Consider the following 23,054-nt stretch of genomic DNA (forward strand, 5'->3'; position numbering starts at 1 on the left):
GTTTCTTGCAATATCTATTTTGTTGCAAAATCTAAATATCATAGTCGAATGCCACCAACAAACATGGCGCAGATGTGTGCAATATGCAAGTGAAACAATTAGGGCAAAGTAAGATTGCCATATACACCCACTATAGTTATAGCTACTGCATTACTCTAATTCTCTGATGATAGTGATTTATGTTTTATATCGTTAACCTTGCTTATTTTAGGTGGTATATCCTGTCAATTATTTTCAAAAGGAATCACAATGTTTAGGACATTTAAATTTTTTTTCGTGCCTTGTTTACCGGGATATTGCCGTTAGGGGTCCCCCCTCCTTAAGGAATCTCTTAAAGAAAGAATTTACACAAAACTACTAATTCTCTCACATCACTAAAATGTACAAGTATTTTTATGTAAAAGTATTATATTATAACTTTTATGGTAAATATAAATATATTTTTCTTTAAATAAAGCTTGATAATGTCAAGATAGCTAAAATCATGATTTTAGTCGCCAAATAACATTGTTTTACACCAGTAGTGGCATTAAACTATTACAACTTACCATCACAGCTTTTGTTTTGTCACCTCAATACACCTTTCTGATAATTCGGGAAAACTAACACTCCATTGCAGCTTATTTTGCGATCGGAGGAGGTAAACGTCACACTTTTATAGGAGTTTATTAAGGAGAAAACATGTTCTTTTGTGGTAACTTTTCTTGCCGCGTTTTGTTTTTAATGAAAAGTACGAATAAGTTGTAGCGTATTATTATTACTGTTTCCTAAAAATTTGAATAAAATTCATACGACAGAAGTTAAAAAACTGGAAAAAACACGCTTTTGTCTCTAACAAACACTCATATAAACAAGTTTTTTACCTCCTTTTTTCTGATATTATAAAAGATGGAGAGCTGTAGTAACGCATGTACAATTGAATTATCGTAAAGGTGTATTATCACCGGCCTTTATCTTGAAGAAGACGTCATGTCTATATTGTTCTGCTCTGATTGCAAAAACGGCTTGTTTATAAACAAGACGGTCGGATTATGAATGCATGACCCAATTATGTTTTTTTTAGCCCTGATGATGTTGTGGTGTCCAGATTATGAACGCTACTATAATTGCTGGCCAGGGCTGGTCAGGCAGGCTGTGATTGGCATTTTCTTCGAACTTTTGTGAATGAAGCATTGACTAGGCATGGTGAAAGACAAAAAAATTGACATGATTTTTCTCTGTAGGATAAAAATCCATTGAAAACTAGGCATAGCAAAAAAAGTCTCAATGTAATTCTTCGTAAAAACTCCTCTTGTGAGTACTCTTCAATGTAATATATTTTAAAATAACTAAATTTCACGGCTGGGTGGACTCACTTTTCCTTTTCCTGGGAATTGAATTTTGAGGATGACTTAAGTCAGTTGTTTGCAGGAATTAATTTTGGTGAAAAGTTGCTAAATTTGCGAATCCCAAAATTTTTTTGGGATTGTTTCCATGAAATGTTTCCATGAAATGTCCTTTCATTTGAGAACAATAACAATTTTGCTACTAAGGGGCTATTTTCTTGTCAGAATTGATGGTGAATGATATAAAAGCCAGTCATCCCCGATTATATTTGTTTTAAAAGTAAGGGATACTGTAAAATTGTCGTACATAAGGTGGCAAATTATGATTATGTATTTTCTGCCCTGTTTTTAAACGGGGTAAGCTGCCGTACATGATCCGGTCATCATTCTTAATCTGCACAGAACAATACCATGTGAGAAATTACAACTTAGAATCCTTTTATGTTCAGGTGACTGAAAGCATTAAACAAATTAATGGCGAAATGGCAGGAACATATAAGCTAAAATCATCTTCTGTCATCACGACTCGTTAAAAAATACAATAAACTGTATTTTTAAACGTGTCCTGTTTTTAAAAAAATTTAATGTTAGAAAGCAAAGTAATTTCTTTACGTTCACCTTTCTGCTTTGTTTAAATAAAATCAACCACATGTTTAAATAGGGTTTGCGGGCATGCATTTCAAAGTCTAACCAGGGGGATGTATCACCAAGGTTAGTACTTTCACCTTGAAAACAAAAATCTGTGTTGTTTTATTACAAGCTCGTGAGCCTGTATTAAAACGCAAATGTGTCCTGCAAGAATGGAAATTTTGCCTCTCTGAGCACCGACACGGGAGTAGTCGTGTGTTCGAATCTCATCTTGGTCACTATTTTTTCTTTTTTTCTCTTTTTACTATCTCGCCTGCGAGGATATGTTTCCAACTCATAACTAACTAACCAAATAGTTAATCGCAACGTAACAGATTTAAACTTCGTACCTAAACTCTCTAAGTACTTGGAATTCATCTAAATGACATTTCAGGCCAAAATTGGTATTTTGTTTTCGACAAAATTTGGCACAGTTAACAAAAAAATTACGCTGAACATAATAGTGACATCATAATTTTTGTCACCTAAATGTCATTTAAGGCCAAAATTTCTCTGAAAATTAAAACTACTTTATTTTTGACAAACTAAAATAAAAGTATGCCGAACATGATGGTGACATCAAAATTCCACTTAATGTCATTTTAGGCCAAAATTAGTTCGAAAATTAAAACGGATTTATTTTCGACAGAATTTAGCACAGTTAACAAAAAAAGTATGCTGAACATGATGGTGACATCAAAATTTTGATTTTTTGTCACCTAAATGTCATTTTAGGCCAAAATTGGTTCAAAAATTAAAATTATATACCTTAAGTGTTGAAAAGCATTATTTAACTAACTGGTAAAGTAAAGGTGTTTCTACCAAAGTTTTCCAAAGTGAATTTAGGCAGAGTTAAGGTCTCCCCAAATGCCTGGAAAGTAGTCTGCAAAAAATAAAATTTTCACAGAAATACGGAAGAGAAAAACAAAGACACTTCACCATATACAACTAATGACAAGAGTAAAATTCTTTTCGCTACGCTAATGATACGCCAACATAGTGAAATATGATTTCGGAAACACCCCCAAAAAACGTAAATTTTCCAATTCCCTGCATGTTAATTGTCTCCGCGCCATAATTGTACAGGATTCTTTTTATCGAAGTTTGCTGTTTGTGACAGTTCTGGTAATATATTTTTTAACTAAAGCTATTTCCTTTTTCGAACAATTAAGATTATATATTATTTTTCTTTATTTTACTTTTTTTCACTGAGTGACTTTCTTATACACTGTTCTTTTTTGTTCTTTTTTTTTCTTTTTTCTTTTTTTTCTTTTTTTTTTTTTTTTTTTTGGGGGGGGGGGGTTACTGAATTACTGAATTTCAAAAATTTTAGTTGCAGCTTGTGGTCTTTCTTCCAACAAAAATTAAAATTTCGAGGAATTTTTTGTTCAAGAAGATCTCACATATTTGTTATGCATCTTATATATTAATTTCCTTGCGTGAGTAAAACTGTGAGTCCACGACACGGAAATCACGGGTCACTTTCTTATGACGTGGCCGTACGCTAAAATTTAACTAAAAAAATTAGGGATGTACTGCATAGAAATCGCACATAAGGTGTAAATATATAACCCGCTGCTAATAACGATATAAATATATATACCCTTATGCCAAAAAACTCTATGTTAGCATATATATATAGGTATCGCTACATATGAAACGGTATTAGATATTCACTAAGCATACGGACTGTTAAATGAAGTTCCTAGCATAAAACGGAAATTGTGTTTACGAAAAAGATGGCTGTTCTTTTTGAGTATTCTCTACTCTTTCATTCAAAATAAATCTTTAAAAAAACATTTGAAGAAGAGCATGGTTTTATAAATTAATCATAACAAGGTTCTGTAAGGTTTTTTCATGTTTTATTTTCAGTTTTGATTATATTATTGTTGCCAGACATGTTTTATAGCTAGCATCATAAAAAGCCAACCACCACCAACAACTAGCTAGCTAGCTAGGAATATATATATATATATATGTAGCCATGTTCTTTATACCTAGCTAAGTCTCCAGTTTATATTTAAGTGACTAGCTATTAGCTGCTGTAGCTAGCTAATGCTAGCTTTAAACTAAAGATTCCCAGTATATATATATATTCCCACAAAACACATCAAACGTTATTAACCCTGAAAATTTTAAACATTTTCCTGGGTTTTTTTTGGTTTGCGAAGTTCTTTTCCTCCAAATATTCTGAAAATAAAGTTCAGAAATTACTTATTTTTAAAATGTAAATTTAATTTGTTTCAAATTGTGGGCAAAAACCTTAATCAGCATTCTAAAAGAACTGACTTTTCCTAATTTAGAATAAACACAACCATTTTCTTACAATTAGTGTAAACTTTTGTGCGTATGGCTTATATTTAATACACCAAAAGAGCTACTTTGTTGATTTCAATTTTATACTCTTTGTAAGCTATTTTTTTCTTCTTTTTGACATTTCTGTTTTACCACTCAATTTTTACATTTTATAAGTTATTTGGAACAGAATGGTATGAAATAGACCAAAATACCTGATCTTAGTTGTTTTTAATTTACAGGCTGTGTCTGTGAAACTTTAAGGGGAACATTTGGTGGAAGACAATGGCATGACATATACTGATAGAACTGATTTTTGTTGTGTTAGATGTTATATCTGAACCTTTTTGACATTTTATGTTAATTTTGCGAGGAAGGACCATATATATATACACAGAAGAAGAATTCAATTTTACACCTTGCAAGCTTTGTTTTTCTATATTTTGTATAAATTCTTACTGGGGAGGACTCCGTGCAATATATCGAAATGACTGATCCTTCTCGATTTAAATTTGATGTGTTCTAAATCGTATATAGTTTTGGAAATTTTGTGTAAGATTTAATGGGTAAGGGCTAGATGCAATATGTCAAAAAAACTTTTTTTGTTGAATCAGAAGCACTCCCTACAACCATTCTTTTTTTTACAGTTTGTGAAGCTTTTGTGAGGAAAGAGTGTATGCAATATTATCGAAATAACTGATTTTTGTTGCAAACTGTTTTTCTTTGGCATTTTGGATTAAAATATTGTTTTAGAGGGCATATGCAGTAGATATATGTACTGAAATAGTTAAATTTTGCAAACTTTGATTTTGTCGTTACCTCTCATTTTTTACATTTTGATTAAACTTTTGTGGGAGACCGTCGGTATGTGAAGGACCAAAATAAGAGATTTTAGTATTTAGAATTTGTATTTTGTGTTGCAAAATTGGTGCAAAAATTGACATAAAATGAACTTATATACAGATTGATTGCTGTTGTTTAACATGACTCATTATGACTTATATATATATTTTATGAAAATTTGTGACAGAATACTATGTGAGATTTGAAATTTTGTTTACTTTATTGATGGTAAAACAGCATGCAAATTGCTAAAAGGACTTTATTAATTTTAGGTTTAAACACCGTTATTTTGTTGGCATTTTGTCTAAAGTTTGGTGAGGAGGGACTGTATGCAATATATCAAATAATGTTTTATTGCATTATAATTTGTCCTTGCAAATCCCTTTTTTTACACCTTAGATAAAAAATTCTGTCAGAGGCACAATTTATTGTTTATTTTCCACATTGTGTGTCAACCTTTGGCAGGGTTTGCAATAAACTAACTGATTTTAACATATACAATGAGAGAGATTTGTGTTTGACATTGATCAGCTTTTTTGTATATATGTGGCGTTTTAAGTGATTTAAATTTTATGGGTGAGATGTATGTTGAAATGCTTTTGGAAACTTCTTTCCGAATAATTTTCGCATTTGTCAGATGGTCAGAGCAAGTAATTTTAGTAGATTTAGATTTTAAATGTCACATAAATACTGCAGTTGTTGAAAACCTTTAATTTTTTTGGTCATTTATATAATAATGCAGATGTAAGATGCGCACTGCTGTATTGTTTGTTTTTTGATGGACATATATCTGCTACATAAATTAAATGGAATACAGTGGATTCTTCCACGGGAAACAGCTAGTAGTGCATTATACAGTTCTGTTGATGTATTACTCCTTATGGCTATTATTTTCAATCTTTGTCAGTGGAAATTATAAGCACTTAAGGTGGCATTAACCCTTTTTTAGCCGTTCAAGCAGATGGATTTTTTAGTCAGTGTATTATCAACATGAACTTTCTTTATTGTTTCCTTAAAATATTGGCCTTCAGGCACATAGAAACAGTTTTGTTTATGTTTTTAATTTTCTGAGTCAGCAGATAAACTCATTTATGAAGAGGAAAATAGGTTTTAAAGCTGTATGATTTATAAAAGCTGTGTGAAAGTTTTAAAGAGAAAAGAAAATGCTATCAGAAGTTGCTCTAACATCTTGGGGTGAGTCTGGAGGTCAGAGTTTAATAATTACGTCATTTCTTCTTGTATAATTTTGCAAGCACGTAGACTAAAGCTAAATTCAGCAGAAAAATTAATTATTCATAAATTTAATTTAAAGAGGAATTGTTAAGGCTGAATATTTTTGGTGAAAGATAATAGTAATAGCTATAATGTCGATAAAAGCTATAAAAGCGTGAGGTGTGTTATAAAAAAAGTGTGTTATAATAGAAAAAATAGGGATGAAAATATCCTTTCGTAAATAATAATGTATAAAAAAAATTACGGTTAAAAGGGTTACGACTACCTTAAACACATTTTCAAAAAATTTAAATTTTAGTGGAATTTTCTTTAAGTTACAGACGAGATAGGTGATATCTCCTTAACACAGAAATGTTTTCAATGGCCCCATAAAGCTGCAAAAATCTCTGATATTTTGCCAAACTAGTTGCACCTTAATTGGGGGCATGTTACCTAATTAGGCATTTACTCTGAGTGTATAATATGCATTATCTATATAATTAACCGTGCATTTTTTATTTTTTTATAGAGGTATGGATATGATAGATGATGGTCATTACTGTGATCAATGTGATTTAGGCTTTTCAAGTGATGCTGCATATGAAAACCACAAGTCCAATTTTTGCCCTGACAAAATTACATTCCATCAATCACAAAATATATCATCTGGCAGAAAACTGGCAAGCAAGGTTTGGACTACAACTACAGTACAATCCAGATGTAAGCGTACACGTATGCTTAAGTTGCAAAAATAATTGCTTTCATTCCAAAGCACAATAGGATAGTGAGTACCTATCTAGCCACGCGAATTATGTTAAAAACAAAAGCATAGCAAGAAACATTGTTTAAAAACAGTACTCTGCACAACAAAAAAGTGACGCTATTTTAATCGTCAATATAAATATTCTAAAAACACAAATAAAATGTGAAAACGCAAGATATGTATATATAAAATACAATAATAAAAAAATAATATAAAAAAAAATTTTTTGAAAGAAAATAAGACTTGAATTAATATTTACATTGTTTAAATTTAAATTTTAAATTATAATTATTTTTATCTCTTTAGCTTTATTAATGCCACTCAACCAACAATGCTTCTCACTAGTCTATATTTAGTTTCTGCACAAATCTTTTATGTAAGAAAACTATCCAACAATGGCTCTTTGTGTAACATTGGTAAGAGTTGATACAATTTTAAATACTTAAAACACCATCTAACAAAGCTGTTCTATCGGCTTTCTTCATTCTTAAATTTTTAAAATGCAACCTAATGAAGCCTTTCTAGCGCCGTTTTTCGTTCTTAATTTTTTTAAACAAGATTTAGAAAAAAAGCATTTCTATTGCCGTGGAACCAACATGCTTCTCGCTAGTCTATTTAGTTTCACCCAAACCTTTTATTTAATAAAACTATCAACTAACATTGGTTAGTTGATAACATTTACAATAATGCTATTGGGAATAGTTATGTTAACACAATTTAACAATAGTTACGTACAATAAGTGACAATAAGTGATAATAAGTGACTTTTTCTTCCAGGACCTTTTGTTTATTACGCGTGAGTTAATGACTTACAAGACTCTCAAGATAATTAATGAGAACAAAAGATAAACAACTACCGCCTCCGAGAAAAAGGTGTAAAATTTGAACCTACGCATATGCTTACATTTTGACTGTACTGTATAGTTAGTTAGCATAACTTTAATTTTATTATTTTTTCTAGGTATTTTTTAAGCCAGGTAATATTTGGAGCATTAGGAAAATACACTTTTAACAGATTTGTGAAATTCATACTTTTGATAACCTCAAGCAAACAGGTATTTTTTGTGAACTTGACTGTGTTAAAGATATATAACATAAACTTAAGTGTGTAGCTGAACAAAACAATTCTCTATCCTTATTGCGTGAAGTTATAACAAAACTCTAATTTATTTTCAGGAAAGTAAAGGCCAGTATCTTCCTGAATATCAAGTGCACTTGCCATAAAGATTCCCTCAAAATAAGTGTTCCTTTTAATGCTTAGGAATTTTAATAAGCACCCCCTTGTATAAGCACTCTTCCTCACTCCACTGTATAGGCACTCTTCTTTGAATGAGCCCCATCTTAAATTTAAATTTGGAGTAATAATTACCAGCCTAGTGGACACATAACATTTATATAGTGTTTGCTTATAGTTTTTCTCAGGCTGCAATGTTCGAAACCAACTAATGGACATTTCCTTAACATTTGTTTTGTTACTAAAATTTAACGTTGTAATGTTTTAAAATGTCAGTCAAAACAACGTTCAATTAATGTTATTAATGATACATTGTATAAATGGTTCAGAACAGAACTTTTAAATATGTTTTAAATATTATTATAAAGACGTTGCATATACTATTTGCGACGAAATGTTAAAAAAAAAATCTTATAATGTTTTTAAGTGTTGCTTCAAGAAACATTTTTTAAATGTTATTATTACGATGTCATGCCAACTGTTTAGGACGGAACCTTTAAAAAACATTCTTTAAACAATTTTTCTAAGTGTTGCTCAAAAAGACATAGCATAAACAGTTCAGGAAAGTTAATATTTAGACAACGTTGTATATAAACAGATAATGATTGAATGTAACTTTAAAAAGTGGAAAATATAAAATTCAACCCAGGATTTTTTTTCCTTTTTATTCGTGATTGGACATTGTAAAAGTTCAAGTGACTTATATTAATTATTAAGATTAAAAACATTACTTTTTTAAATGAAAGTTTAACAGAAACGGCTTTTATCTTTATTTCATGTATGCGTTCATTTTGTTTCTCAGTTATTTCAACAATACTTTGATATTTGCACAATGAAATCACTCACTCTCATTCATTTACTATCCTTTAACATCATACGTCAGACGTATGATGTTAACTTGATGACTTGCAGTCTTTCAAATATTTTGAGATTTCACCCGATCTTGAGTATCTTTCCACATGTCCAAACCATCACAGGTTGATAACTTTCAGAATTTTGTCAATAGATCTTAATTGGAGTAACTGCAGGACCTCTGTGGTACTAATTTGTGTGTTTGGCTTTACATGACACATCCACAAGAGCCTAGTTCTTTTGAAGAGACCAACATTCTGAACCATAGACCATGGTGCTACGCACACAGCTGTTGTACAATTTTCCTTAGGTGGGGGAGGGACACACCCTGCTTGTCAATAAAGGCAAGAGTTCCCTGATTTTTTCCAAGGCACAATAAGTTATGATAGTTGTTGCCAGCTCACAACCACCACCTGCGCAAACACCATCTTCTAAGTGAACAAATTTGTCCACTACTTTAAGGTTCTCTTCTTCCAATATCACTTCAGTACATGGTCCAACATCTACATTTTGTGCAAATCCAAGACATTTTCAACATTTAAAGTAGGGATCATTAATCAGTCTACCCTTGATATCCGAGTAATTCTTGTTATATAATCCAAGATTTGCAAGTTTGGAGTTCACTTCTACTCCCTTCATGCACACGCCACATGGGTACTTTCCAGAGTTTCTCAGGGTATTCAAGTTGTTTCCAGAAATCATTATTTTAGTTTTTCCAATGGTCAGTTTTAAACCTTTACCTTTCAGCTCATTTTTCCGACATCTGAGTTTTTCTAACAAATCATCCAGCGATTCTGAAATTATTACTAGATCAGCTGTGTAAAGCATTTCTCAAGGACAGCCAACACAACACCCCCTAGCTATTGCCTCTAGGACAATGATGAATAAAAGAGCTCTTAGTACAGACCCCTCACGCACACCAACATTCACATAAAACTCCTCACTATAGGAGTCATTTACTCGAATGCAACTTTTTGCTCCATTGTACATATCTTCAGTGATTTTAACTATTCATTCTGGGGCTCCAGCCCTTCTCATTGCTTATCTCATTCTGGAAGTAGTAAAACATGCAAGACCAGAAACAAAATCAACATGAGGTAAATTTTGGAACTATGCAAATTCAACATTTAAAAGACGCTCTTAATGTCCTTTCCAAGCATTCTTTTTGTCTCTTAATCAAATGCTATAGCTCCACCATAATCAAGAATTCAATTCTCACCAGTTACTTCCTGATTCTCTTGTCACAATTGTTTAGCTATATAATAAATGCTGTCTGTACCTGACGAAACTCCACCAAACTCCTTTACCTATTTCATAACCTTCTCTTTTTACATTGTTGTTCCACCACTAAGTTTGTTTCCTCCATAGTGCCTATTGAACAAAAAAATCTTGTATTTTTGCCATTAGAAAAACTTTCTTGTGCCCACTGAGAGGTCTTCAAAAATTGCATACGCACACAAAGTTTAAGTGTACCTAGTATGCAATAAACTTTGTTCGAACTATGCATGATGTATTTATATTAATAACATACTGCTTTTAAAATAGAAGTGAATCCCGTAATCATTTATTCAACCTTCTTTCCTTGTCCTGATAAACCAAACATAAACTTTTGTTAAAACATGCATACTCTGCACTTATACGTTATTTAAATTTGTTTTTAAAAAAAATTTTTAAAGGTTACCTCCCATCTTAAAAAATATCGTAGGTAATGTTAAAATAATGACAGAATTCAATAATTAGTGTGCATAATTCTTTACTATAACTAGAAATATTTTTCTTACCATTTTTACACAAAAAAACAAACATCATTATTCTTGTCAAGTCTCACACTTTCTCACACTTACTATTACTATTATTTACCTCTTCAGTTTCTATAGGAACTTTTATTAATGAGGGTCCTGCGAAAGGGGTCCTAGTGCGTTTAAAGCTGTCATTTAAGCTACGAAAGGCGTGCAAGCAGAACAACCGCTTAACTAGACAACCGCCTAAGATATCTATTCTACTCTCATTCTGAACGTTAAGTAGAAAGGATCGATTCACACTTTTATAATCTATGGCTTAACTAGGTCAAGTTTGAAAACACAAAAACACCCAGATGTTGCAAAGTTCTTATTTTTCAACTCTAAATTTAACTCTTATTATCTTAAATACACTTGTCGCTGTTAGCGTTCCCCTTCAACCGCTCCCAACTAAGACGTGCAAGCACAACAGCCGTTCAGCTAGACAACCCCATTAGATATCAATCGTATTCTCATGCTGAACGTTAAGCAGAAAGGATCGATTTACACTTTTAAGTCTCTCGCATGACTTGCCCAGGGTTTTGAACCCAAGACCTTTTGCACTGGAGGTGAACGCTCTACCACAAGGCCACCCGTCTCTGCACCTTCTCTTTTGTTGTCTAATTTACTATGAGTTACAGTAATTGAGCTGACCAATAGATCTCTCTAAAGTAATTTTATTATTATTTTATATATTTCAGTATCTTTTTAGTGGTATTATGTTATCTCACATTTATTTGAAATATCTTCTTAGGGTTTATCAAAAGTCAGTTCACATGGGTTCTCAAACAAGTTACAAGGATATTCTTTGACTTCCAAGTATGAAACAAATATTGAGGGATTACAAAGACAGGCAAATACATTAGAAAAAGAAAAAGAAGGTTAGTTTCAAACGATTTCAAATTTAGGCCCAAACTTGAACGCCCAAATTTTGCAAATTCCATACTGTCTTTTACTATTACACAAATGATGAATGTCAAAATTTAACATCCCAGGGGTTGATGTTATTTTCCTTGTATATATATATATACAGGAATTTAAAGCGGTTTAAATCTTCTATGAAACCGATTAGAATAATGTGTTAGAACTGCTCAAGGCATTATTAAAAGACATTTTAAAAAATGTTGCACAGGAAAACGTCTATTGAAAGGAAACCAAACCCCAATCAAACAGAAGTGGATTTTTTTGTTACTTTGATGAAATATTTTTTATAGGAACCTTGTGTACTTTCTGCTGTTTTTAAAACCTATTGTTGTCAATACTCCAGATAGGATTTTTGGTATAAAAAGCACAGTTTTTTGTACAAATTATTATGCATCCTCTTTATTTGAGGGATTTTTATCAGAACAAGAACAAACCAATTAAATATGAGTCCTGCTTTACAATGTGTGTGAAAGGAAATGCATTCATTTTAGAAGAAAGTAAAATATATTTTATTATGTCAAGGCAGGATTTTCCACCACAACACATTTTATTTGGATGTTTTTTCTTATAGCGTTATTTTTAGGTATTTAAAAGTTGTTATTTTTTTAGCTCAAATTGTATTTCTTAAGTTCAAAACAACAACTTATTTTTATTTTTACTGAGAGCTGCACTTTTTTAAACTAGCTGAAAGATAAGATCTCCTCTCCAACTGACAGGTTTGGAGGTTAACTTTCCATCAAATGCACGCTTCTCTTGAATCTGCATCTATCCACAGTTCGTGTTTTGGTTGGAATACTTTAAAAATTTTTAACAAAATTCTCAGTAAAGCTATTAACAAAATCCCATAAATTGAAGTTTTTATTCAAAACAAATATATTAGTGAACGTTTACATGGCCCTGGTTTCCAAGAATGATTTTATTTAACTTTAGAGAGAAGATGTTTTTTTATTTGTTTTGTTTTATTTTACCTTCAGCGATTTTAAGGCAGTTGCAACATTTTGAAGTCAAAGAACTCGAAGAAAATCAACAATTTTATTCCCTGCCAGCTACTAAAAACTACTGGAAAAACACACCTATCGATGAACAAAACTTGTCCTTGGTAAGTTTAACAAATATACAAACACAACTTTAGGATATTGAATAAGGTATTGACGTCACACTTCAAAATCTCTTTAAAGAATGGAATTATGTCTAAAATTGTGTTAATTCAATATAGTGCTAATAATGAAATTTTACCAAAGTAAAAGAATTTTAAAATGTTAAATTTTTATTTCAGGAAGAGAAGTTAATTCGTATGCATGAAAGTTTGAACTTAAAAATCCCATTAAGGTATGATTTGTCATGGGGTGGATTTCAAAAATATATGTATTAGATAGACGTTACAAGTCATAGAAGGTATTAACTGTATACATTACAAACACACTTTTTTAATCAGTCTACACAGATCATAATGCCTTACACTTAAATACTTGTTTCTTATTGTGTTATTGTGAATAATATGAATTGATGCCATATACTGAAAAAATTCATTTTATTGCTCCCTCTAATACTCATGAATAAAGCCAAAGTTTTGCATCTAACTGGTTAATCTGCAGGCCCAACAATTAGAACTTTTTCTGTTTCTGCTTAATTTTACATTTTCTATCATTTTCTATCATTTTTGTTATCCGTTTCATGATTACATAAAATTCTAAAACATGTCAAGCAAGTGTTGTATGCTTTGACTTCTCCAGTCACCAATTTTACAGTAAAGTGGAGACTGGATTAATTAATATAAAATCATATGTTAGATATGAATGGCAGTCCATATCTCATGGCGAGGAAGGAAAAAATAGAAAATATGAAGATCTTTTGCATGAATCTTATATATTAATTTCCTTGCGTGAGTAAAACTGTGAGTCCACGACACGGAAATCACGGGTCACTTTCTTATGACGTGGCCGTACGCTAAAATTTAACTAAAAAAATTAGGGATGTACTGCATAGAAATCGCACATAAGGTGTAAATATATAACCCGCTGCTAATAACGATATAAATATATATACCCTTATGCCAAAAAACTCTATGTTAGCATATATATATAGGTATCGCTACATATGAAACGGTATTAGATATTCACTAAGCATACGGACTGTTAAATGAAGTTCCTAGCATAAAACGGAAATTGTGTTTACGAAAAAGATGGCTGTTCTTTTTGAGTATTCTCTACTCTTTCATTCAAAATAAATCTTTAAAAAAACATTTGAAGAAGAGCATGGTTTTATAAATTAATCATAACAAGGTTCTGTAAGGTTTTTTCATGTTTTATTTTCAGTTTTGATTATATTATTGTTGCCAGACATGTTTTATAGCTAGCATCATAAAAAGCCAACCACCACCAACAACTAGCTAGCTAGCTAGGAATATATATATATATATATGTAGCCATGTTCTTTATACCTAGCTAAGTCTCCAGTTTATATTTAAGTGACTAGCTATTAGCTGCTGTAGCTAGCTAATGCTAGCTTTAAACTAAAGATTCCCAGTATATATATATATTCCCACAAAACACATCAAACGTTATTAACCCTGAAAATTTTAAACATTTTCCTGGGTTTTTTTTGGTTTGCGAAGTTCTTTTCCTCCAAATATTCTGAAAATAAAGTTCAGAAATTACTTATTTTTAAAATGTAAATTTAATTTGTTTCAAATTGTGGGCAAAAACCTTAATCAGCATTCTAAAAGAACTGACTTTTCCTAATTTAGAATAAACACAACCATTTTCTTACAATTAGTGTAAACTTTTGTGCGTATGGCTTATATTTAATACACCAAAAGAGCTACTTTGTTGATTTCAATTTTATACTCTTTGTAAGCTATTTTTTTCTTCTTTTTGACATTTCTGTTTTACCACTCAATTTTTACATTTTATAAGTTATTTGGAACAGAATGGTATGAAATAGACCAAAATACCTGATCTTAGTTGTTTTTAATTTACAGGCTGTGTCTGTGAAACTTTAAGGGGAACATTTGGTGGAAGACAATGGCATGACATATACTGATAGAACTGATTTTTGTTGTGTTAGATGTTATATCTGAACCTTTTTGACATTTTATGTTAATTTTGCGAGGAAGGACCATATATATATACACAGAAGAAGAATTCAATTTTACACCTTGCAAGCTTTGTTTTTCTATATTTTGTATAAATTCTTACTGGGGAGGACTCCGTGCAATATATCGAAATGACTGATCCTTCTCGATTTAAATTTGATGTGTTCTAAATCGTATATAGTTTTGGAAATTTTGTGTAAGATTTAATGGGTAAGGGCTAGATGCAATATGTCAAAAAAACTTTTTTTGTTGAATCAGAAGCACTCCCTACAACCATTCTTTTTTTTACAGTTTGTGAAGCTTTTGTGAGGAAAGAGTGTATGCAATATTATCGAAATAACTGATTTTTGTTGCAAACTGTTTTTCTTTGGCATTTTGGATTAAAATATTGTTTTAGAGGGCATATGCAGTAGATATATGTACTGAAATAGTTAAATTTTGCAAACTTTGATTTTGTCGTTACCTCTCATTTTTTACATTTTGATTAAACTTTTGTGGGAGACCGTCGGTATGTGAAGGACCAAAATAAGAGATTTTAGTATTTAGAATTTGTATTTTGTGTTGCAAAATTGGTGCAAAAATTGACATAAAATGAACTTATATACAGATTGATTGCTGTTGTTTAACATGACTCATTATGACTTATATATATATTTTATGAAAATTTGTGACAGAATACTATGTGAGATTTGAAATTTTGTTTACTTTATTGATGGTAAAACAGCATGCAAATTGCTAAAAGGACTTTATTAATTTTAGGTTTAAACACCGTTATTTTGTTGGCATTTTGTCTAAAGTTTGGTGAGGAGGGACTGTATGCAATATATCAAATAATGTTTTATTGCATTATAATTTGTCCTTGCAAATCCCTTTTTTTACACCTTAGATAAAAAATTCTGTCAGAGGCACAATTTATTGTTTATTTTCCACATTGTGTGTCAACCTTTGGCAGGGTTTGCAATAAACTAACTGATTTTAACATATACAATGAGAGAGATTTGTGTTTGACATTGATCAGCTTTTTTGTATATATGTGGCGTTTTAAGTGATTTAAATTTTATGGGTGAGATGTATGTTGAAATGCTTTTGGAAACTTCTTTCCGAATAATTTTCGCATTTGTCAGATGGTCAGAGCAAGTAATTTTAGTAGATTTAGATTTTAAATGTCACATAAATACTGCAGTTGTTGAAAACCTTTAATTTTTTTGGTCATTTATATAATAATGCAGATGTAAGATGCGCACTGCTGTATTGTTTGTTTTTTGATGGACATATATCTGCTACATAAATTAAATGGAATACAGTGGATTCTTCCACGGGAAACAGCTAGTTAAGGTATTATTGTTATAGCATTATTGTTGTTTTTTTTATGCATTCTTAGTATTTTGGTTTTTATTTATCCTCTCTAAACACTGGTCTGCCCACCCACTCCATATATCCAGGAGTATAGTAAATCTTTTATAATTTTAAGTATTATTTTTTCTCTTCCATTTTAGAATTTATTTTATAAACTAGTCGTTAGACCGTGGAAAATCCACGGGTTCGCCCGTCCTTTTTATACCGCATTGCGTGCTTCTCGCTATTGCGCTGCTAAGCTACCATTTTGCGTGACAGACAGACAGACGTATACGGGCGTTATAATATAAATAACAAGAATGAATTTGATTTAGGGTTATGCAACAAGAATATGAAAATAATGGTGGACAAGATAGAGAAGTTCTTCAATATTTTGATCAACTTGAGGAGGAAATATTAAATTCTCAATTGCAAGTTAAAAAAGGTGGAAAATCTTTTAATAACATTTAATTTTTTCAATTTGCATTTCTTTACTAATAGATGTCAGCATGAATTGATGTTAATAATGTTCCTGCATGAAACACAAGCTAATATTTTTTAAGTATACATTTGCATCTCAGAAATTGCATAACATTAAAACAGAAGACTTTTAGTAAAGTATTTTATAAGAAATGTTTAAGGCATTGGTATTTACTGCAGGATGTCTATTTGTCCAGAAATACAAATTTTTACCCCCATTGGATTGGAAAAAAAAGTATACTCTGCTTAATTAACAAGAATTGTTTAAAAAATTTTTATTAGGAAGATTGGCATGCGATAAGCCCCCTCCCCCCCCTCAAGGCTGCTTCAGATCCCCTAGTCTGCATTTATTTTTTTTTTACAGTGAAGCCTGATCATGTTCTTCTGGAATTACAAAACCAGTTAAAGATGTATAAAGCACAACATGAGGAAATGAAAAAAGAGATTGAAAGTTTAAAAACTCAACAATATTCCAGCAAATTGAGTGTGAGACCTTTATAGTTATCGTTATTGTTAAGAAGTAAAATTTGAATTATTAACAGTAATATATTTTTATTTTAGTATGGAAATCAAGAACATACCGAATCTGACAATTTTTACCGAGGTATTTTTATTTTGAAAAACGTAAAAATTACTTCTGTTTTTAAAGTAATATTGATGGAAATTTAAATTTTTGCAAAGTACCTCTCAGCAGATAAAAAATGTATAAATAAATCTTAGTTAATGGAGTTTAAACTTATATTTGTTAAGGGCAATGTGTGTAAGTAAAACAAAGTAAAATCATTAGAAAAGTTTTTCAATTCTCAGACATTCACTTCATGATTTATGATAAACACTAAAATTTTTGTACTACTTTTGTTAATCTTCCCAAAGAACAATTTTGTTATGTTTTAACCCTGCTCCTCCTCCCCAACCCCCATTTGTTTTGCTTTAATCGATCAAAGTTTAAAGGTGGTTGCCTAAATTGATGAATTCCTTTTTTTTCATGAAACAATGACGAAATTACGCTATGAAATGAAATTATTTAAATTATATTCGCGAATTTTAGATGGATCTTGCAAAAATCTTCTTTCACAACAGACAGACCGTTAAGCCCAGTTGTCCATCAAAAGTTTACAAAAGTTGTCCAAAAGATTCTGCTTTAGACCAAAGATCAGTCAATGACATTTATAGACCTTGTTTTTTTTAGGGAGCAGGAATAACACTCGAAGAGGAAATACTTTGATCAATCAATCTACATTTTTAAAATCTTATCATGAACAGCGATTAATCGACATGAGACAGGAAGCAGAAATATATCGTCAACAACTTGAATTGGAAAGATTACGACATGAGCTTATGTCATTACGTGGACATCCAGACAGACCTGTTTTACCTCATATTGGTGCTCAAATTACACATTCATTGCCAAATCAATTTGTAAGTGTAGGATTTTTGTAATTCTTGGATGGTGTGTTGATAGGGTGAGGGGGTGGAGTAACATCAGTAACATTAAAATTCTAGAATTTATTTTAAAGTCGATGGACATCCTAGCTTTGTTTGTTAATATTTTTAAAATTTATTTTAAAATATATTTTGGCATCTTTATACCTGAAGCCAGTTTATGTATGCAGAAAATTTATCCTCCAATGGCAGGATAAAGGAATTTGTTTCCTGATAAATTTCATTTCATTTTGTTGTTGTATATCCTGGTGTGCAAAATGCCACATTGCCTTCTTCAAGACACTAAATGCAATCCAGCATTTGGAAGATAAACCAGCTTTATAAACATTTCTTTAAGCGAATTCCTATAAGACATTTTCTTTTTTACATTAGCTATTTTGAAAGATGTACGCTCATTTTTTTAGATCAACTTAGAAAGTGATTTTTACCAGATGTCTCTGCATAAACAAGGGGATGCATTTTTACTATCACCTTATGATCCTGGGTGAGCTAGTAACCTTTTTATAATGAAAGTTTAACATGGCATACTGTTGTGTAGACAAAAAGGGGTTAATTCCAGTATTTTTAACTACTGAATGATTGGATTTACCTAATAATTGATTCTTCATTGTTTTACAGTCTGATATAATGTGGAAATTTATGGAAATTGTGGAAATTTTGGTCTAATTTATATGTATGATTGATCTTATCTACAATCCTCTACATAATATTTTTATAAAAGCCTGATTTTTGGCCATTTTTTAAGTGATACAGAATCACTTTGCTAAAACTAAAAAGGCACGCTGAATAAGCTTTAATTTTGCAGACTTGTAAGACAGGTAAACAACGTCTATTTTTGAGCCTCTTTTGCATAATATGTTTAAAATTGTCAATTTGTTTGTTATTTCTGTTACATTTGCTAATAGTTCTTCTTTTAGGTCTGGTTTTTCAGTGTTTTGGGATTTTGTGTCAATGCCAAATTTGATTTCTAATTGTTGTCGTCTGTTGGTAAAACTCTACGAAAATAAAAATGCAGTTTCAGACACCAAGACACTGCCAACTGTGGCTTATGGTCAAACAAATATGTATGGCCACAGTTTACACAGAATTCCCTCCTCTGATGTAGCTGTCATTGGTGTCAAGCAAATGTTCCCAAAGTAAGAAAAATTCTAGAAAGTTTGCAGAAACACGAATTTGGTCATTTGGTGCAAAAACAACATATTCATCCTTTAGCAGCAGAGACTCCTTTAACTGCCCTACTAATTGACAACAATTGACAACAATAGTCACTAAAAGATTGATAAAGAATTTAGTTCTAAAATCCTTGGGGTTTTCTCCTTTAACTGCCATGGCTACTAATTGACAACAATAGGCACTAAAAGATTAAAATGACTTCTCTTTTTCGCATTAGCACTCCTTAGGAGCCCTGAAAATTTACTTTGCCAAGTCGCTTAATTAAACAGTCCTTAACAAAGACTTAGTGTTGTACTCCAGCACACTCTTAATTAAAAGCACAACTTCTTATCTATTTCAGCTGCTTCCCCATGACAAGTTTATCTCTTTGTGTTTGTCTACAAACTGGCAATGGGCAACACAATAATATGTTGAAGGATGTCGGATGGTGCAAGATAGATTTGTTTGATGGTTGTAGTAGGTTGACGTGTGGAAGGTAATACTTTTGTTTTGTTTGTTGTGTTTATGTTTTTCTATTTCTTTCTTAGTTGTTGTTTATGTATATTTATTTCCAATTTTTTTTTATTGCTGTATTTTTCTTTTTTATGAAAAGATGGAAAACTCCAGTTCGTGTGCTACCAATTCAACCAGAGTTAAACACAGCTTCTTTGAATGCTGTTCCACAGGTAACCCTTGTGAGATTCCTATAAATAGTTAGGGGTGAACAGATGTTTCAGAAGATGGTATTAATACTAATGAAATTATTTACCCAGGATAGCCTCTTCAGTTCCTATTGGTACTGTTATCAACGGGGGTGCTGCAAAGGGGGTCCTAGCGCATTTAAAGCTCCCATATTAGCTACGAAAGTCGTGCAAGCACTGCAATTGCTCAACTAGACAACCGCCTAAGATATCAATCTTATTCTCATGCTGAACGCTAAGCAGAACGGATAGATTCACACTTTTATAGTCTCTGGCATGACTCGGCCGGGGTTTGAACCTGAGACCCCTTGCACTGGAAGCGAACGCTCTACCACAAGGCTATCAGTCAGACAATGATAGACAATAAGTTTCTACATTTCATTTACTTTTAGGGACTTTTGGCAACAACATACACTATCATTTTATTTTTTTTGCGGCTTATGCCATTTTATTTTAGCTTGGTCAAACAGAGTTATATTTTCGATTAGTGAATAGCAGAGACGCTGCAAGTCAAGAGGGAATCCTTTTAAGTCCTCAAATGATGTGCAGTTACAAGTATCCTCCAGTGGTGTGTTATTGTTTAATAACAAACAGACGAACGAACAAAACATAAACAACTGAATGAAAAAAGCGTATTTTCTTCTTCTTAGGAATCGCAGCCAATCTTTGCATTGCCACAGTTGGCTTTGCAACAACCAAAAGAAACATTAAAACCAGTTACTCCAGAATCAAGAGCTAATGATCCTGTATTTATTCAGAAACAAAGAGATGAGAAACTCCAAAATAAAGCAAGTAATATACAGAATCCGTTATCTCCTCAGTAAGTTTTTCAACACAAATCATCAATATTCATATGTCCATTTTCTGCTATATCTTTGTAACATTTTTATGTTCTGCAACTAAAAAAGTTATAAGATATTGACTATTTGGATCCATAGCCAACATGAGGACAAAAATGGATTAACATCTGCTAGTCCATGGGCCATCCAAACTGCATTATAATAAAACATTTTTTTCCAGAGTTAGAAAGCAGAGTGAAGCTAGTATATACTCCACTCGATCACATCACACAAGAAGTAAAACAGTTATACGTCCACAACAACAGCAACAACGCCCTAGGTATACAGAAATGTTTGTTGTTGTTGTTTTTTAGACAAAACTAAATGTCATTAGATTTTCCGGGGTTTTTTTATGTTTATTATTTGCTTCTGTTTCTTATTTTATACTAAAGTTTGTCTTAAAAACAAAGATATTCTCACATTTTTTTATAATCATGAAAGGTATTACAACTTCTTACAAGAGAAACTCCTTTTTTTAGAAAATCCTGAAATTTTGACAAAACATTGTTGATGACCTAAAATTGTTCTGAAAGGCAATCAATATCTTGCAAATTGAGATTAATTTTCTCGAAAAGTTATGAAGAAACGAAAATATATATTTTTTCAAGTCCTGAAATTCTTGGAAACTTTGTTCGTCCTGGAATTGTCCTAAAATCTTAATGAGAACAATGTTCTAGAATTCAGATTCTGTGGTCACCATTATGTTCTATTTTAAGCTATCCATTAGAAACCAGCGTTTTTAGAACAGCGTTTGTAAAACAATAATTTGCTGAACTTTCAAGTCAGCCATCCTTGACTAAATTATTTGCAATAATGTCAGAATCGAATGTAAGACTTCATGAGGTATGATCTGAATAACTCAGTGCAAATAAACTTGGAATGTTAAATCCAGGAAGTCAATAGATGTAACACCTTCAGTTTGCAATCATAACATTGTAGGACACTCACTGCCTTAAGAAGATTAATTAATGCTGGATAAATTTATCCTGGATTTATTTTTAATATCCAATAACAAAATAATTTGATGAATTGGGGGATTTATTTTTAAAAATAATAATCTCCTGAAATATATTTGCAGGGTCTATTTTTGCGAATGGGATTTTTAATAAGCATTTTCAGGAGCATTTTTAGTGATTTTCTTCACAAATCATCGTGAGGAATAAATATGATATTTATGTGCCGTTTATTTTTAAATGTAATGTTATCAGTGTGGCAGGCAAGCAAATTTGAACTTTGTCTACATATGTGATAAGAGACAACAAAGAGAATTAGTATTTTGTTATTGTAAAGTTAAATAAACTACTTTATTTTATATATTAATAATTTTATTTTATTTTAGTTTATCCCATTTAACCGTGCAAGAAAATTTAGGTGTACAAGTCGATCGCATCGTGGATTTAAGTACCAGTGCTGTCAGACTTAAAGTGACTGTCTACAATCCCAATGGCGAGGTAAAGTTGTATCTCCGAGGCGTACTTGCCATCAAATTTGTTCTGAATCTTCACTTTTGATACAATCATTCAACGCAGTTATTTTTACTCCCGTTATAGGTAGCGCTTGCAGAAAATAATAAGCATGCGGAATTTGTAACAAAATTTACGAGGCCATCGTTCCTCAAAGACGTTCATTGTTATTCTTTGCAACAGGTAATCTTTTCGTTTCATGTTTGTGTTTTTTGTTTATTACCATGACAACTTGTGGCCTAGTTGAGAAGTGTGGGATTGCAATGTTGCAGGTTATGGAATTTATTTCGTTTCAGTTACAACAACAAAAAGAACCATGTGAATTGATTTTTTAATGCTTTGCAGGAGAATGCCACTGCTGGTTTGTGCAGTTGTCTACTTGCGCATTTGTTTTTAAGAACGTTCTGGATAAATCTATATTATGAAACTCGCTGCCTGTCTGCTAGCCAATTAAAATCAAATTAACAAACAATAACAGATGCACTGTATACCAGCAGTTTCGCCAAACCTGATATTTGAGCCCTTTACACAAACTTTGCCATGGATTAATCTCAACATCCACAAGTCACGATAAAAATTTATTGTAAGCATGCAAAACAGAAGTATATTTTTTAAAATAAAAATAGGAAAACCAACAATGTAAAGTGCGATATGTCTCAGTATTCATTTGATAAACTTCCGCACTAAATCATTT

At 31.6% G+C, this 23,054-nt stretch overlaps 1 protein-coding gene across 1 annotated transcript in view; it reads left to right on the forward strand.

Annotated features, from left to right (window-relative positions):
• LOC130630543 (uncharacterized) overlaps positions 1–23,054 on the forward strand; it is a 37,416-nt gene continuing 14,362 nt past the window's right edge. The window contains exons 1-18 of the mRNA XM_057444071.1: positions 1–108; positions 6,832–6,991; positions 11,684–11,810; positions 12,828–12,952; positions 13,130–13,182; positions 16,618–16,727; positions 17,127–17,248; positions 17,324–17,366; positions 17,952–18,181; positions 18,610–18,689; positions 19,123–19,341; positions 19,719–19,853; positions 19,971–20,043; positions 20,516–20,626; positions 20,709–20,878; positions 21,079–21,177; positions 22,237–22,348; positions 22,448–22,543. Coding sequence (XP_057300054.1) covers positions 6,836–6,991; positions 11,684–11,810; positions 12,828–12,952; positions 13,130–13,182; positions 16,618–16,727; positions 17,127–17,248; positions 17,324–17,366; positions 17,952–18,181; positions 18,610–18,689; positions 19,123–19,341; positions 19,719–19,853; positions 19,971–20,043; positions 20,516–20,626; positions 20,709–20,878; positions 21,079–21,177; positions 22,237–22,348; positions 22,448–22,543 — 2,061 coding nt within the window. The 5' untranslated portion in view covers positions 1–108; positions 6,832–6,835. The remainder of the gene's footprint in view (positions 109–6,831; positions 6,992–11,683; positions 11,811–12,827; positions 12,953–13,129; positions 13,183–16,617; positions 16,728–17,126; positions 17,249–17,323; positions 17,367–17,951; positions 18,182–18,609; positions 18,690–19,122; positions 19,342–19,718; positions 19,854–19,970; positions 20,044–20,515; positions 20,627–20,708; positions 20,879–21,078; positions 21,178–22,236; positions 22,349–22,447; positions 22,544–23,054) is intronic.

Source organism: Hydractinia symbiolongicarpus, chromosome 2 (assembly GCF_029227915.1).
Source record: "Hydractinia symbiolongicarpus strain clone_291-10 chromosome 2, HSymV2.1, whole genome shotgun sequence".
Lineage (NCBI taxonomy): Eukaryota > Metazoa > Cnidaria > Hydrozoa > Anthoathecata > Hydractiniidae > Hydractinia > Hydractinia symbiolongicarpus.